The sequence below is a fragment of the Spermophilus citellus genome (genome assembly GCF_964194105.1).
Source record: "Spermophilus citellus genome assembly, chromosome: 4".
Classification (NCBI taxonomy): domain Eukaryota; kingdom Metazoa; phylum Chordata; class Mammalia; order Rodentia; family Sciuridae; genus Spermophilus; species Spermophilus citellus.
Genome location: NC_138185.1, coordinates 30,867,280 through 30,885,085, shown reverse-complemented (window position 1 = coordinate 30,885,085; position 17,806 = coordinate 30,867,280). Strand labels below are relative to the sequence as shown.

General features: G+C 41.9%; 1 protein-coding gene across 3 annotated transcripts in view; it reads left to right on the top strand.

The window, feature by feature from the left end:
- Positions 1-17,806, top strand: part of SLC23A2 (solute carrier family 23 member 2) — a 155,759-nt gene that overhangs the window by 90,016 nt on the left and 47,937 nt on the right. For all 3 annotated transcript variants that reach the window (XM_081289303.1, XM_081289304.1, XM_081289302.1), the window contains exons 10-16: positions 3,210-3,330; positions 3,820-3,976; positions 7,462-7,609; positions 9,050-9,155; positions 13,932-14,061; positions 14,985-15,122; positions 17,599-17,694. In XM_081289303.1, coding sequence (XP_081145429.1) covers positions 3,210-3,330; positions 3,820-3,976; positions 7,462-7,609; positions 9,050-9,155; positions 13,932-14,061; positions 14,985-15,122; positions 17,599-17,694 — 896 coding nt within the window. The remainder of the gene's footprint in view (positions 1-3,209; positions 3,331-3,819; positions 3,977-7,461; positions 7,610-9,049; positions 9,156-13,931; positions 14,062-14,984; positions 15,123-17,598; positions 17,695-17,806) is intronic.

Sequence of the window (17,806 nt, the reverse complement as noted above, 5' to 3'; positions counted from 1 at the left end):
CATCTGTGACTGCCATTTCCAGCCCAGTGCATATATTTTTAATAGGAACAGTATTCTTCCTAAGAACATTAATTTTTAAAAATTTGCTTTTCTTATGAAAAATTTCAAACTATTCAAAAGAAGAGAGATTAGTTTAATGGCCCATGCTCTGTCACCAAACACTCTGGAGCAGTCTTTTTTCACCTATACCCCACTGTTCCCTAGCCCCCTCCATTTCACTTGGTTCTATTCATTTGAAATTAAGTTATTAAACAGAGAAATCTAACATAAAGCAAGTCTTCCCACTCACCTATCTCTCAGAAACAACCCCTCATGATAACTTGTAATTCAATGTTTATTCTTCCATATTTTTTTGTTTTCATGCAGATCAATATAAACATGCACATGTATAGTGTTGACATCAGATTATTTTGTAGTTTGTTCTTTGGGGGCTCACCTTTCCAAGATAGTGTACTTTTAGAATGAATCAGACCCACCTAAAAACACTAATTAAGTATGAATGAGCTGTAATTTATGTGGCCATTCCCCAATTGATACTCATGCACGCTATTTAAGCCATTTGCTATTGTAAACATATGCTGAAATATGTATCCTTATGCATAAAGAATGAATATTAAAATAAGTGATATTTTTTAAGTTGTTGAAATTGGCAAGCATTTAAAAGTATGATAAGACCCCATGTTGCAATATGTAGCAAATGGACATTCTTGGTCTCTTTGGTGGGCTTACATCATTGTTCACATTACTTCCGTTGTCGTGTATACAGAAATTGCTAAACAAGATGCCCATTAAATGGAATGCTAAGCTAAGCAGCCATTCAGGCACTGATAGTTTACACCATATATTGAGGTGTAAAGGTGTTCTTGGCATTAGTAAGTGCTAAAATCTGGTTAGGAAGCAGCCTGTAAAGTATGCTCCCAGGTTGGGTTAGATAATGACCTCCTTGTGCCCCAAAGATGGTGGCAATCAATGGTCACCTATCTTTTTTGATCCCAGTGTCCAGCCTCCCATGAATATCCAGAGAATAAAATCCCTTTTGGATCGATGGGAGTGTTATGTGTTTTTTATCACCTAATGGATTATGAGTGAGCTTCAGAATTTTGTCTCTTTGCTTTTGCTTATCTGCCTTTAAATTTTCTCTACAGTTTACTATGCATCACTTGCCTTATATTAAAGTAAAAGAAAGATAAAAAAAAAAAGGCAACATGTAAATGTAAGGTGAAATTTAAAGGTAACATGTAAAGTACCCAGGGCAGTAGGTGTACCACAGCCTGAGGACTTGGGCTGAGACCTTTGTCCTTTTTCTTTGTGAAGCATAGCATGCCCCCACTCTGAGCCTCTGTTCTTGTCTCCCTGTCAAGCAGATGCCTGCTCCCTACCCCATGCATTTGAGGATAAAAATAATATAGAAATAGATGGCTTTTGTAGTAGGAAGAAAACAAGTGTGTCTATCTGCCTAATCTGCTCACTTATTTAGGGGCTGCAGTTGTAGCTCATTAGTAGAGCACTTGCCTAGCATGTATGAGGCCCTAGGTTTGATCCTCAGCACTACATTTAAATAAATTAATTAAATAAAGGTATTGTGTCCATCTACAACTAAAAAAATTTTTTTTAAATTTAATTTGAGTTGACACATGGTGGGGCCTGGGATCTGGTTGTCTTTCCTGGATTGTCTGTGTTCCCCATCCCCTCTTAAATGTGCTTTGAAAAGTGAGCACTTTGCACAGGTGGGTGTCATCTGAAATAATAATAGCACCAAACTTGGTGTGTTTTTTGGATTTCATAGTATTAATTACTTTGAAACAAATAAGTAGCTTTTTTAAAAAAAAATGAAAAATTTACATAGGTCTAAACTTAAAATAATGTCAGTTTTAACATCTCTCATTGCGATATTGGTTTTTTGTTAGACTTCACTATCCCAGAGGAATTGAAATAACTTGGGCACCACGTTTCCACCTTGAGCTGGTATTGTCAGATACTTCTGAGGGCTCACCAGTTCACCCAAGTGTCTAGATAGGCTAGGAGGCCTGTGGAACACATACCTGTTCTCCAGCCAAGCTTTGGTCTGCATCTCAATAGGAATGTGACAAGGGAGCTGTGCTTGACTAGCTGTCAGTGGAGCTAATAATTCCATCTTGCCAATTGGAGCAGTGCCCAGGAATAATTAAGCTTAGCTTTGAGAACCCATGATTCCTGCCAACTCTACCTCAGGTTGTAAGTGAAAGCGTGAGTCCAAGTGGAGGATTAGGCACCTTCTTGGGTGATTAGGCACATTATTGCTTGCCTATATTATTTTGGTGATGATGTCTACCCAAGAGCATGAGAAGTGGTCCCACACTTGCCAGCCACATGGGGACATCAGACTGATGAGGAAGTGTCAGCTTCCTGTTGTAGGGAGGTCGCTACCTATCCCTGCCTTCTGTGTAGCACTCAGCAAAGCTGGGTCAGGAATGTGAGGCTTAGGATCAAGGACTTCTGCTGCCATCCTGGTCCTACACCCTGCAAACCTCACTGTGTGATCTTGGAACACTGGCGTTGTGTCTTTATAAAAAGAGCATCTGGAAACCACTCCAGAAATCTGAGATATGCATAGAAAAGCCTTAATGTAATGTCCAGCACACACAAACCTCTCAGAATATTATCACTGATTCTACCTAATGTATTTTCTTAAATATTGAAGTTTCACTTTTTGCTTTTTAAAAGTAATTTATACTTGTTGTGTATAAATCAGAAAATGCATAAAAGTAGGAAAAAGTAGTCATATATCATATTTTCCGAAGTCAGTCCCCTTGAGCATTTTGGATCACATCCTTCTCACCTGGTAGCGTGTATGTGCACATGCTCAATGTATTTTCTCAGTTTGCTTTTTAATTCCTAGTTGTAAATATATTGTTCAATATGTAGTTTCTGGCATCTTTCCCTGATACACTGTGAGTTTTCCCCTCAGTGTGTATATTCTTTGTGTTTTCGTACTCTTCCTGGGAAAATTTAACCGAAGCTTTAATATTGCATTTTCATGTCTATATCAAAAAATGCTAGGTAAGTGAGCTGTGACATCTTCCCCCAGGTGATAGATATGATTTCCAAATTGTAGCAAAGAGGGTTAACAACTCTCTGGTTAAATGAGTTGAACACATAGTCAGTTTTTTAGGCTTTTTTAAGGATATAGCAAGCTTAACCTCATTTATTTTCTTTCTTTCTTTCCTTAGGACAATTTTCCTTGTATTACTATTTTCTCAATATGCCAGGAATGTTAAATTTCCTCTCCCGATTTACAAATCCAAGAAAGGGTGGACTGCATACAAGTTACAACTTTTCAAAATGTTCCCCGTGAGTAGTTGGCTTTTTTTTTTTTTTAAACCCTGACAGTGTTGCCTTTAGTTCATGTGTAGATATTTAGATGAAGGAAAGTCTGTAATATAAGCAGGTCCTCCTGAGGGTGATCATTTCTGGGGGTGACATTGGGGTACTTATGACCAGCCCAGTCATCTTGGCCTTGAAGTTTAGAAGCTGTGCAAGTTCCAGTTCCATCCTTTTAGTGGTGTCAAGAGGAGGACACTCACTGTCTTTGGGACTGAGATTTGACCCTGTGTGGCCTCCACAAGCATATTGCCATTCTTGACTAACAAGACTTCGGAAAGCAAAGTGAATTTACCTGCATAAAGGTGCTCTCAGTGCAGTTCCGTTCAGGGAGTGTGTCTGCAAAATACTGATGGTGGTGGGTTCTGAGGTGTGGTGGTTTCACTGTAGGAAAGGTTGTGTGGTCGATAGTCACGAGCTCCATTATCCTGACAAAGCTTCTCCCCTTGACCACTTCAGATAATCCTGGCTATCCTCGTGTCCTGGCTTCTCTGCTTCATCTTCACGGTCACAGACGTCTTCCCTCCTGACAGCACCAAGTATGGCTTCTATGCACGCACAGATGCCAGACAGGGTGTGCTCCTGGTAGCCCCGTGGTTCAAGGTACCATACCCATGTAAGTATCCAGGCGGCCAGAGGGGTCAGGAGCCCAGGAGTGCCTTCTTTTAAGGGGTGGGAAACAGGCAGAAGGCTCTACAACATGAAAAGCCTCTTTTGTCCCAGAGTGTCTCCTAAGAGTCTGGCTGTTCTGGTCATTAGAGGATTAGACTACAGAAAAGGAAGGCCTTGTCCCCAGAGGACAGTCGTCAACACAGACCAACAGCTCCCTTCTCAGATTAGCTAGTTGGTTCTTTGGGCTCTACTAGGATGAAATCCTGGACAAGGGTTCTTGCCAAGCTTGAGTTTTGGCAGCCAGGATTTGAGGGCAACTCTGAGAAAGGCAAGTACGGAGCTGCTTAGTACCAGCACTGCCAAAATGAAAAGACCAGAGAGCGAGACCTGGAGATTAGGGAGCAAACTGCCCAAGCATGATGGAATTTAGATAATCGCTTAATGGGTGGACATAATCTTTTTAATTTAGTCACAGCTGCAGAGGTAAGTTGATAGTCACAATTGGCCGGAAGATGGATCTTAAGTTATAATTTGAGTGTTGGGTGACACTGTGGGACAGAGAATTTGATCTCTAGCTGAGGTATCACCTGGAGTCACATGTAGCATTTTCTAGACCCCAGCCCCTAAAATGACTCACATGAGCCAGTGGTTGTTAACACATTCCATTGTTCTGTTGTGAAGATTCTATATGCAGCATTGGGATTTTTTTTTTAGACTTGAAGCCTGAGCTTGGTCAGGTTGAGCCAATTCATTTCCCTGTCAAGCTATCTTATTTTCATATTGTATAATGACAAGGAAGAAAAACCAAGAATATCAAAAGATGTCTCCTTTAAGCATGTTGAATGATGACAGTTTGGATATTGTCCCCTTTGCTCTGGATACTTTCACAAAAACTTTTTAAAGTTTAGTCTTTCTAAAAGAACATTCTCATCAGATCATATGGGGTTTAAGTGTGTGTGTGTGTGTGTGTGTGTATATATATATTTGAAACTGTCCTGTTTCAAAAAAGAGAATGTGCATGGTTCATAAACATACCTGTGAGATTAAAAGTCACTTGGTGAGGCAGTCAGGAGGTGGCATAGGAGCACAGGTGGGAGGAAGCCTCCTTAGCACATGCAGGTGGTTCCCAAGGTGAGCACCAGTAGGAGCACTGCGAGAGCTGTGCTTGAGATGCTGCCTCTCACTGGAACGACAGTCGTGAGGCGCACATAGGGCTCCTCTTCAGAGCAGTCCCTGGCTTTGAGAGCTGATGAATTGCCCCAGCTCTCCAGGATGAAAAACCAGCTCCAGAGACATCATCCTGTGTGCTCCCCAGTGATGGGGATCAATTCAAAGGCAGGTTTTCAAATATCAGAGTAGCAGTTCTCAGTCTTTGGATGCTAAAAATTACTTGGATTGACTGTTAACATTCAGGTTTCTGTTCTGAAAGTCAGCAATGCCAAGGTTTAGAAAAAATTGCTATAAAGTAACAGAACAAATTTAAAGTTCTAGTTAAAGGTAGAGATGAAATAACAGCTTTTAGATATACCTGTAATCCCAGTGATTTGGGAGGCTGAGGCAAGAGGATCGCAAGTTTGAGACCACCTCAGCAATTTGAGACTTTCAGTAACTTAGCAAGATTCTGTCTCAAAGTAGAAAATAAGAAGGGCTGGGGATGTGGCTGAGTGGTAAAGTACCCCTGGGTTTAATCCCTGGTACAAAAAAAAAAAAAAAAAAGATTTTAGAAATCATAATAATAAGGACAAAGGGTAAGAGGTTAAAAAAGTAAAGAGACTGAGAAAAAAAACACACTTTCTGAAAAATAATACAGATTGAATATCCCTTTTCCAAAGTGCTTAGGATCAGCCCAAGTATTTGGATTTTGAATATTTTTTAGATTTTGGAATATTTGCATATCCTAATAATATATACTAGGGATGAGACCCAAGTCTAAACATGAAGTTTCTTTTACGTTTTATAACCTTAAACAGAGCTTGAAAGGTGATTTTATATAATATTTTTAGTGCACTTTTTGTCATGATGATGGTCAAAAAATATCAGATTAGGCGCATTTTGAATTTTCAGATTAGGCATGCTCAATCTGTAAAAACAAAATAAGAATACCATCTCAAAATCAAGACACCAAAATGAACCACAGTACCATAGCAGGTAACGTGGTAACAGCATAAAAGGTTATTTAGAAAACCCAAAATGTGACTTGATAAAGAAGGCCCCGGGGGAACCAGCCCTGAGAGTTGACAGCTAAGTAGGTTGCTGGTGGGGGGAGCCTGTGCCTAGGAACTGCACCTTGTGCCTCTGACCCTGGATGCCTCTGGCTCCTGTGTTCCCGCAGGACCGCACAGCCCCATGTGGGAGCAGTTCTGTCCTCACACTTACTTTGTGTCGTTTTAATCTTCCCAAGCTTGAATCTGCTCCATGTCACCTGTGACATAGACCACACCCCTCTAGGTGGCTTGTGGAGTTCTTGTGTGTCTCACAGGTCCCTATCTCCCAAGCACCAGCCCATTCCCGAAATTTGCCCCCCACCTTCCCCATTCTTCAAGGGCCACCTGCATTTTTACCACCTTCTCATTTCCTTCCCTGGATAAGGGCATTTCCTCATTTACTTGTACCTGGCTTGCCTTCATTTGAATCTGTTCTGGACCCCACCCCTGCCCCCGCCCCCACCCCCTCCTGTCAGTGTCCTATATCCCAAGCTACTGGATTTGATTCTTGTTCGATAGACTGAATTTTACCCATCTTTCTTTTCCCACTGTGCCTTATCCTTATTGGGTACCTTATACCTAAGAATCAGGATAGAAAGGCCAGCAACTTTATCAAAGGAATCTATTGGTACTAATAGTCAAAATGTATCTATACTTTCAAAGAAAAAAAAAGATTTAATGAAGAATTAAATCAGATATTCCAAATGAAACTATTATAGGGCTTTGCTTTGCTTTCTAAAATAAAATTAATTTTTTATAATATGGTTTGTGGTCTACTTTAAAAAAAAATGCCAGTAGCATAGGAGAGAAGGATTGACCATACCTTGTGGCACACTTTACTGTTAAATATGGATTCAGTTGGTGATTCTTACTGCTCTTTCATTTGATACCACCCTCTGGGAAAGATCTCCATTACTGTATACCATGCTCTCTACAGCAGTGCTAGGAATCCCTCATACAAATTTCTACCCCTGCACATTGGGTGTGTTAAATAGTAATTTAGTAGACACTGAGTATGACTTTGAAGCAGGAAGAAAAGAATCTGCCTCCTAGCCAAGTGATTTTGTTTTTTTAAAATAAAGCCACAGAGGAGATCAGTCTTCACTGGGGCCCTCACTCAGTAACTTTCCCAGGCATCTGACATGTCCATCATTAAGATTTAAAAATACACTTTCCATGCAATTCAAAACCCGAGCAGATCCTGCATGGTCCCCTGAGGTCTCGGTAACTTTGCTGTTCCTCTAGGAAAGTGCATGCATCTTTCACGGTTGTCTTCCTTCCTCAGTTCAGTGGGGGCTGCCCACCGTGTCTGCTGCTGGTGTCATTGGCATGCTTAGCGCCGTCGTCGCTAGCATCATCGAGTCCATTGGTGACTACTACGCCTGCGCCAGGCTCTCCTGTGCCCCACCGCCTCCCATCCATGCAATAAACAGGTGCGTCTTTGAGAAGACCTTGTTCTTCATCCAGGCTGTTGGTTTAGATACATGTGGAGGAGAAAGCAGGAGTTTCAGCATGAAGGCAGCCAGACAGCAGGATAATCTACTTATGGCCGTTTGTCTTTGGATTACTCACTGCCCCCATTTTCTGTCATTTTCCTCCTCTGTAACCTTTCTACCTCCCAGTGACAATCAGACACTCTGGGAGACCACCATAAACCTGTAACTCACCAGAACAAATGCCAAGCATTGCCCTCATTGTTTGCTTGGTTTTGTGTCATTTTGATATGTCTACTTTGATTTTTTTTGTTGTCTATTTTTCCCAACTATCTTTTAGTTTTTCCATGTAAATTCAAATTTTAGACTCTTTTGAATAAAACAGCCTCTTCACAGTTTATAAGGTTATTTCTGAATTGCAAAAATTCTGTCCCAATACCCTACCCACCCATTTGTCTGATTGGCTGCCACAATCAGACAGAGGCACAAGAACACTTTTTTAAAAAAATATTTTTTTTAGTTGTTGATAGAACTTTATTTTATTTATTTATATGTGGTGCTGAGAATCGAACCCAGTGTTTGACACATGCCAGACAAGTGCTCTACCACTGAACCGTAGCCCCAGCCCCAAGAACACTTTTTTCTTGCATCTGTATTGGAAATCTTAGCAGCAGATGGTAACTATTCCAGTTTTATTAGTTAGATGCATTCCAGCTGCTCTTAAGAGGAGGCGCTATGTGATCTATTCACAGTTACAGTTCATAGAAATAGGGAGGAAGATCAGGGAGAGGTGAAATTTGCAGGATCTAGAGCTTTATGAAATGTGGGGTTACACCCTCCAAACAGTTCTGGAAGTTGGTGGGGAATTGACCCTACGGAGGCTGCAGAGAAAAGAGAATAGTCCAGATCAGGCCCCCAGCCAGCCGCTGCTTCTCCAGAGGGATTGTGTGGCCTCTCCAGGGGTTTTCATTCCTGGTTTTCCATCTTCTCTAATGGAGTTGTTGCATTTGATGAAACCTGCTTGTGGATCGATTCTTTTAATAAGTGTTTACCAAATTTCAAAGTATTTTTTTCTGAAGAAACTGGATTTTAATAGGAAAGAATCAGATTAGTAAGTTTTTACTTCAGTGGACAGGAAATGGCTTTATTGTCTGGCTAAAGTCTTTGTTTTCAATTGATTTCAAAACACCTGTGTCTAATGTGGGATTTTTTTTTTTTTTTTTTTTTTTTTTAAGAAAGGGCCTTCTTAGAATCCATGAGCTCAGGGATCCTGTTAGAATACCGGTTCTGTTTCAGCAAGTCTTCATTTTAACCCCTCCTTCCCAGGAGGTGCAGAAGCTGTAGGTCTGTGGACCACATGTATGGGTTGCAAACATTTGAGCCTGTTTTCAGTGTTTCCCCATTGAATGTTTCTCTTTCCCCGATTCCTTTACATTTTAGGGGGATTTTCGTGGAGGGTCTCTCCTGTGTTCTCGATGGCATATTTGGTACTGGGAATGGCTCTACTTCATCCAGTCCCAACATTGGAGTTTTGGGAATTACGAAGGTACACATATTTTTCTAATTAATGATCGGGGCCACTAAGCGTTTATCCTTTTCACGGGTTGGTTTGACCTCTGCGAGTTCCAACAAGAAGGGCTTGGGATTCTGAGATCATCTTCCTCCCACATCTCCCCTTTTCCCTTTGATGAGTCTCTGGAATGCCTGTTTGTTTGGAGGCAGGCCAGCTTTGGTAGGAGGAGCTTTGGTGGGAGACTCTTGGGTGCTGTCATTCATTCTTATGCAGTCTACAAATACGTATTGAGCCCGAACCTGTGCCTTACTGCTATTTTAGGTACTTGTGGGTACATCAGTCAATAGAAATGCGGGAGTTTGTATCCTAACAAGACACCCATTAGTCAGCATAGCAAGTCAGTAAACAGCAGTGTGTCAGCCAGGGAAGAGAAAAGGGGAGAACACGGGGTAGGGGACCAAGAGAAAGGGTTAGTAAGTGTTAAATAGGGTGATCAACCCAGGCCTCACCAAGAGAATGACCCTGAACGCGCACCTCCAGGATGGAGGAAGGGAGCCTGCAGATAATCTGAGGAAGGACATTCCAGGAAAGGGTGTGGCCCGTGCAGAACAGTCTTCTGGAAGTGGAAGGTTAGCACGAAGGCCAATGGGGGAAAGAATACAGAAATGAAGAACAGGTAACCAAAGGCCAGGTAACACAGGGCCTGTTGGTGTCCATAGACACTGGGGTAGAAGAGGGCACTTTAGGGAGCAACTTGATCTGATTTTGACTGCATTGTAGAGGTTAGACCATGGCAGGGTAGAAACAGGGGACCAGTTAGGGGCGTCAATAGTTCTAAATGAGAAGTAATGCCACTCACCACAGAAAAATAAGTGCATTTTATGTTAAAGAAGTAATATCGTTTTCAAACTCCAGTGGCAGAATCCTCCTCTTTCAAGTGAAATCTGATTTTGTGTCACAGTGAGTCATGAAGTTGAAGCAGAGCTTGAGTCCCAGTCCTACCCACTAGTTCTCCTCCCCACCGTACCCAACTCCACCCTAGCTAGACAACAGATTAGGAAACCTGGGACTGACCCACCCCAAAACTCCGTTTCCGAAAGAAGGATCCTGCTCCCAGGCCTTTCGACTTTATTGCTAGCAAATAAACTTTATATTCCCATTGCCTTAGGCTAGAGTGCTGTTTGCCAGGATGTTGAGGAATACAGCTCAACCCACTGGCCATTCAGTGTTGTGCAATTAGAGACTGTTAAAACTGGTTCCCCAAACCTAATGGCCTGCGTGAATCACAGGTCCCTTCACCTGAGAACTTGGGGGCGAGCCCAGAAGCCTTCGAGGCCTGTTTGACCTCTGTGAAATTAGGCAGGAGTGAATTTCCAAAGAAATCTTCACCCTAGCTCCTTGTAAGATTCTATAATCAGATAAAAAGAAACCATATACTAAGATCCACTAATCTTGATTACAAATCCAGGTGAGAGGGAGCTGTGCACACATGCAGGGTGCATGCTTGGCTTGTTAGTTGTTTTTCCCCCAAGTTGATAGGGCTGGGCCAGAGTTCAGCTTCAGGTGTACTGATGACCCCATCTGCTGCCTGTTGCTTTCAGTGCATGGCATGGGAGAGGTGGCTGCCCAATGGGCACTTCCTGTAGGGTCATTCCTGAGGTCCTATTGCTGGCCGTGGTGAGAAGCAGGTGTGGAGCCCAGGGAACTGAGGGAAGGGTCTAATGGCCACAGAGTGGGGCATAAGCCATGTTTCTCCTGAGTGTTTGCTGCCATGACCATGTAACTGGTCCCTAATAAGAAGACAGCGGTAAAATTGTTATAGATGGAGGGCGACTCTTGGAAGAATTAACAGTTTAACTAGCCACCTCCCTTTCTGGACCCTTTTAAAACACATTACATAACTTAGCCAAGGTCACTAAAGGAAGCAAGCAAAGTATTGTTCTACATCATTACCAATGACTTAGGGAATTATTATCTTTATTAAAATTCGAATGGTGCCAGCTTATTCTGAAAAGGCACTCTGCCAGCACTTTTCAGTGAACTAATTGATGTTGTCCTGAATCCCTTTGCACCCAGACATCCAGGCTACTTTCCCAGGCAAAGGCTGCGTCAAGTCAGAGTCACAGTGTCAGCTCTGGAATCCGATTTGTGTTACCCTGAATCTCAAGACTCAATTCCAGGAAAAAGGGTACAGTTGAGGTCATTTCCCATCTCTATTTGAGTGGGAAGGTGAGACTTGCAGCTCAGGAATATCTGTGTGTCAAGCCCCACAGCCTATGGGAAGATCCTCACCTGGGAGAAAGGAGCTTGAGTTCTGTGCTATGACCTGCCCTTCATCCAGCTGGAGCCTTGGATAAGCCATTTCTCTGAGTAGAGTTCTGCTCTGTAGTCCTAGGGTTACGTGTCTGGATCCGTGTTGTCCGGTGGGGTAGTCAGGAGCCATATCTGGCTGTGTAAGTTTAAACAAGTCAAAATTAAACACTGATTCCCCCAGTCGCACTGACCACGTCTAGACTCCCGACACCTTGTGGCTTAATGGCTACCACTGGACAGCACAGCTGAAGGATGTATCCACACTCAGTTCTACTGGACAGTACTGATCCGGACCATTGAACCAGACTCCTGTGGTATATAAAAGGATGGTCTGCAGCTTCCCCATAGGCTCTGCCTCCACTTCCTGGCAACTCTGTTATTTGCCGTCTTCATTCAATTATTGCGTTCTCTATACATGGAATTGCTCACCTATCTTATTTAGAGTTGGGGTTACCTACCCTTGCTCTTCACTAAGTGCATTCCATGTCTGTCCTTCAGAGAGGCAGCACTACACGGTGGGGGAGGCGCTTTGGATTCCAGCCATAGTTCCATTACTTAATCTCAATGTGACCATAGACAAGTTTCATTACCTCTCTGGTCTCCACACCCTTGTTTCTGAAGGTGTTGGAATCAGTCACTGATGTAAAGCACTTAGCTCAGCCTTCTGGAGTGTAGCAGGTACACGGGAAGCTGTAGGTGCCCTCGTTGGTGCTGTCTAGCCCTTGTTTTATTTCTAGGAACAGAGTAAACACTGTCTCTCTGGCTGTGGTATTCCTGGGAACTCACATATAGGCTAATCTCTCAGTTTGACAGTGAACTCTTACTCAGACCTCACGATCATCTCCAAAAACTCTCCCAAACTCAAATTTCTTCCCTGCCACTGGACTGCCTCACAGTGGAACAGTGCAGTTATTTAAGCATGTGACTTATTCATCTTGTATTCACCTCTAGTGCGTGCTAGTCACATCCTCAAAATGTTTTCTGAAAAATGCATCATTTTGATGATAAGGTCCTTATCATGTAATCAGAGCCAGGCATGAGTCATTTTGTTCGATTCAGCAATTTGTGTGGTCTTTCCCACTGTTTACTTGCTCTTTTAGGAGTGGGGAGGGGATGAATTGGGATGGAAGTAACTGGAAGCCAGTGTCAGCTGTCCAACAGAGAGCCATCTTTTCACTCTTTTAGTGAAAGTTTAGGCTTTGATGCTTATCTAGCTGCCTCTGGATCCTTGAGGCTGTCAGGAGCTGGGGACTAGCACCATCTTCCACCATCTGTGCCACTAGTCACACATGCTTAATGAGCACTTAAAAGTGTGGCCAGTGCAAAGGAAGAATTTAAAGTTGTGTTTCATTTTAATTGATCTATATTTCATTAACCACCTCACTGTAAGTCATATGTAAAGCCCTGTGGGCACTCCCCCAAATGTTTCCAAGACCTCTTATACCTAATTTACAACCTCAGAGTGTAGTCTCCAGGGAGGAGACAAAGAATAGGGGCCACCAGTACAAGATTCTTGAGTCAGATCCCAGCAAGATACAGCTTCTAGAAAGCAGAGGCCAGGGTTAATAGGAAATAAGCTCATAACACAACTAGTGGAGAAGGGGCTCACCAACAGGTGCAGCTTTGTTGAGAAGAGCCTGAGAAGTGTGCTTTATTTCCTATGCCCCAGAGGATTTAAGCAAGGGGCTGACATCCCCAAATCAGTGTGTTAGATCACTCTGTTTCGGTGGGTGAAGTAAGGACCAGGCACCATTCAGCTATTTCAGGCATATCATGTCATTTAATCCTTTAAGCAAAATCACAGGGTGTAGCTGCATAGAGTAAGGATCCTAAGACCCAGAGAGGCTGACTTGCCCAGTCATACATAGGTGGAGTGGGCATACACAATAGCTGTTGGGCTCGAAAATTCTGTACTCTTGGCCCTGAACTGTACCATCTCTCACAGGTAATAACAGAGGTAGTTCCAGAAATGCTGGAATTGTGGTTTGTCTGACTCAGGGAGAGATGTAGGGAAGATAGAATTGAGGATGCAGTGCTTCTGATTGAGTTGACTAGGTAAAAGGTGGTACAAGGAAACCCAGGAAAGAACCAGAATGTAGCATCTGAGACCCCAGAGGGTCATCCCAGCCAATGACCACGTGTGAAGTCATTGGAGACCCAAGACCTGAGCAGTGGTGACCCTGTTCAGGGAATGGAGAAGCAAAGGTTGGTCCCCAATCCCTGGGGCCACCTACCCACAGTCAAGATGAGAAGACTCAGCGGAGGGGGAAGGGAGAAGAATAGAGGGAGGATTGGAGATGGGAAGCTCTACTTGGGGGTGTCCTTATAGTAATTATGTTTGGAGTTCAATCACTGCTAGCTGAAGGTTTAACAAATAATCTAGGTTCTGCCTGAGGGTTTGGTCACATTTGCCTTGGGCCCTGGGAGGCTGGGCTGGAAATCATGCTGTTAGAGGATGGCTGGCGAGCCCTTGTCTGCCCTCTGATGTGTTCACAGGTTGGCAGCCGCCGAGTGATCCAGTATGGCGCAGCACTCATGCTTGGGCTGGGCATGATTGGCAAGTTCAGCGCGCTCTTCGCATCCCTCCCGGACCCTGTTCTCGGAGCCCTCTTCTGCACTCTCTTTGGTAAAATTCTACCTCCTTAATAGTGGGTGTCCCTCCCAGGCTCCTTTCATCACATTTGTTAATTTTTAATAAGATCATGATGTTTTTGCCAACTCCCTTTATTAAAATTGAAGATAACAATAAATTTCTATTTTAAAATATATTTCTATTTTAAAATAAATTTAAAATGTATTTCTATTTTAAAATAAATTTAAAATATATTTCTATTTTAAAATAAATTTAAAATATATTTCTATTTTAAAATAAATTTTAAAATAAATTTCTATTTTAAAATATAAAAGATTATGTCTTTCAAACTGGGGTTGTGGCTCAATGGTAGAGCACTTGCCTGACACACGTGAGGCACTGGGTTTGATCCTCGGCACCACATAAAAATAAAGAAAATAAAGGTATTGTGCCCATCTACAATTAAAAATATATATTTTTTTTAAAAATTAAAGACTACATCACTCTCTGAGTTGAATTTACATTAAAAGTAGAGCCAGCAATTAGAAAATTATGCTACAAAAATTAATTAAGTATAGTCTCTTTAGTTAGAATTTCTAATTGATTTAGTTCAAATATCGTTCCTGTGAATGAACCATTTAAAACTGATCATTTTTAAAGGGAGCTCTGGATTTAATGGGTGCACTATTTGGTTACAGTAATCAGGGACATGACCAGATAATTTGAGTGTGTTCCCAATTTAGTTGATGTGTTTGTGTAGAGAAGGAACCAGTTCCCATCTCCATCTCCTTCATCTAAGGCAAATTAGTGTGATGCAGATGTTTTGGACCAGAGACAGAGTGGTCCCATTCCACCCCCAGGACTCCTCCTCTTACCGCCACTGGTTTGTTCCTGATAGAGAAAGGACTGCCATGAGTGACCCATCACCATGCTGCAGGTGAACTTAATGGAACCTGTGTCTGGTGTTTTCTCTCTAGGAATGATCACAGCCGTCGGCCTCTCTAACCTGCAGTTCATCGACTTAAATTCTTCCCGGAACTTATTTGTGCTTGGCTTCTCAATCTTCTTCGGGCTCGTCCTTCCGAGTTATCTCAGACAGAACCCTCTAGTCACAGGTAGGGAAAACAGGCCTTAAATCTCGGGGTGAGTAGGTGGCTGCATTCACAGCTGTTTTCCAGTGGGAAGAGGGCCTTGCGGCTTCAGTTGTGTTGCTGAACCTTCATCTTTGCATTTTCCTGAATCTCACTCACTCTGGGCCATTTCTTTGGAAGCCTGGGGCCTCTCACATAAGCCAACGTACACCTAATTGAAGGGAAGCTACGGTTTGTTTCTCTACCTGGACCCCCTAAGGGAGAATGCCTCTCTGTAAAATCTTTTGATTTCTCAGACTAGTTCTGAATTAAGAGTTATAATTTCTTAGCCAGGTATAGTGGTGCATGCCAGCTACTTGGGACACAGGGATAGGAGGATGTCAAGTTCAATGCCTGGCTGGGCAACTTAGGGAGACCCTGTCTTAAAATAAAAATTTAAAAATGGGCTGGGGCTCAGTGGTAGAGAACCCTTGGGTTCTATCTCCAGCACTGCAAAAAAGAAAAAAGGTGCGTAATTTCTTAAAACTCAACTTGATAGACTTTGAGATACATGTTTTCCTACTGGGATTGTGGCTATTTTCAATTTAAAATTAACCTTTGTAACTTCTATTTTTAATATCCTGATATCATGAAGAACGAACAAGGGAAAAACCATCTTAAGAAGTAACTATTGCTACTGATATTTTAGCAAACTCACAGTTGAGAACCATTCTTTGTATGTTTTTAGGTGAAATTCCCATATAAAATTAACCAATTTAAAATGGCATTTAATACATCCACAATGTTATGTGCAACCGCTACCTCTATCCAGTTTTCTAAAACTTGTCATCATGCCACAGTAAAACTCCATATTCCTTAAGCTGTTAACCTCCTCTCCCAGTTCCTGGCTCCACCAATCTGGCTTTTTCTGTCTCTGGGTTTACCCATTCTGTATATTTCATATAAATGGAATTGTACAATATATGACCTATTGTGTCTGTCTTTCATTTAGCATAATAGTTATTTCATTTTTTATGACTAACATGTATATGCCATAATTTGTTTATCCACTCACCCGTTAATGAGCATTTGTTTCCATGTTTTAGCTCTTGTGACCAGTGGTACACATGTATAAACACTTCTCATGTATGACTATTATGTTCTATATAATTGCCTCAAACAGAATTAGCAAACACTGAACCACTGCTTCTGGGGGAATGTGGCCAGTAGTACTATAACTCATGTCTGAGTGAATCTTACCTGATACTCACCCAGACTTCTTGTACTGAGAAACACTGGACAGCACTTCAGCACAACACTTGGTGATCATTTTAAATCACAAAATCACCAAGGAAAAGCACAAAGTGTGATAAACATGGCTTTATAGAGACTACAGAAAGGAGATTTATTTAGAGGAGAATTGAAAAGTAGGGGTCACCTTGTTTGACTTCAGGTAGGAATATGTGTGGTGGGAACTCAGATTTTCCACTGTTGTGCATGCTCATGAGATGGCATGAGCACCAAGAGTGTTCATTTTGAGTTTACGGGTAAGTCTTAGTGCAATTCACAAACACAAAAACTGCAAATGATGAACATAGACTATATTTGTTAGGGTACCTGTTTTGAGTTCTTCTGGGTAGATATCCAAGAGTTGAATTGCTGAGTCATATGGTAATTCTATATTTAACTTTTTGAGGAACTGCTGAACTGTTCTCCATGGTGACTGCACCATTTTACAATCCCATCAGCTATGTGTATACAGAATTCCTTTGTTCACATGCTCATCAACATTTATTTTCTGTTGAGGATCATCATGTTTTAAGTGTAGAAAGTGTAGAACTTCCTAATAACAAGGATATCCTTGCTGTGTTTTACATTTTAATCTGTCACATTTCATGGGAGGATGTCTTCATATCCAGTTGCTCCTGATTATTAAAAGCAGCGAGGTTCTAATTCGTAACGCAGAATACTGAAAACTCTCGTATGATTATAGATACCACAGATATTTTTGTTGTCTTATTAATTATGCAATTTTTAAACTTTTTAAAAAGCTTTACAGCACTTATCTTTTATTTTAAAAATCTATGGACAATTAGCAAGACCCTAAGCAACCCAAGGAGACCCTGTCTCTAAATAAAATATAAAAGGCTGGGGATGTGGCTCAGTGGTTAAGTGCCCCTGAGTTCAATCTCTGGTACCCCCCCAAAAAAAAAAAAAAACTATAAACAGTGCTTTTATAGTGGCTTCATAGTTTGTTATAGGGTCAATGTCACTCTATTACGTTCATCTCCTATGCTCTACTGTTAGGACTTTTCCTTATGGAGGTATCGTTGGATTATTATTGAAGTATTCATATTAGTTTAAAACATTAGTGGCAAAACTTTATTGATGTACAACTGGGAAATGTACACTTTCATATGCTGTAGACCTGACTGGCAGAGTCGTGCCCACCCACTACCCATTCCTGAGTCAAGGGCAGGCTTGCAGTGATGACCTCATGGTGGTTTCTTTCTTCTTCTAGGCATAACAGGAATTGATCAAGTGTTGAATGTCCTTCTTACAACGGCTATGTTTGTTGGAGGCTGTGTGGCCTTTATTTTGGACAACACCATCCCAGGTATGTGGTGTATATCGATCATGCTTACTACATGTGTGAGGGCTTTTTGTTGTTGTTGTTGTTGTTGTTTTGGTTTTTGCCAAACGAAAACAAGAAGCAGAAGCTGGTTGTG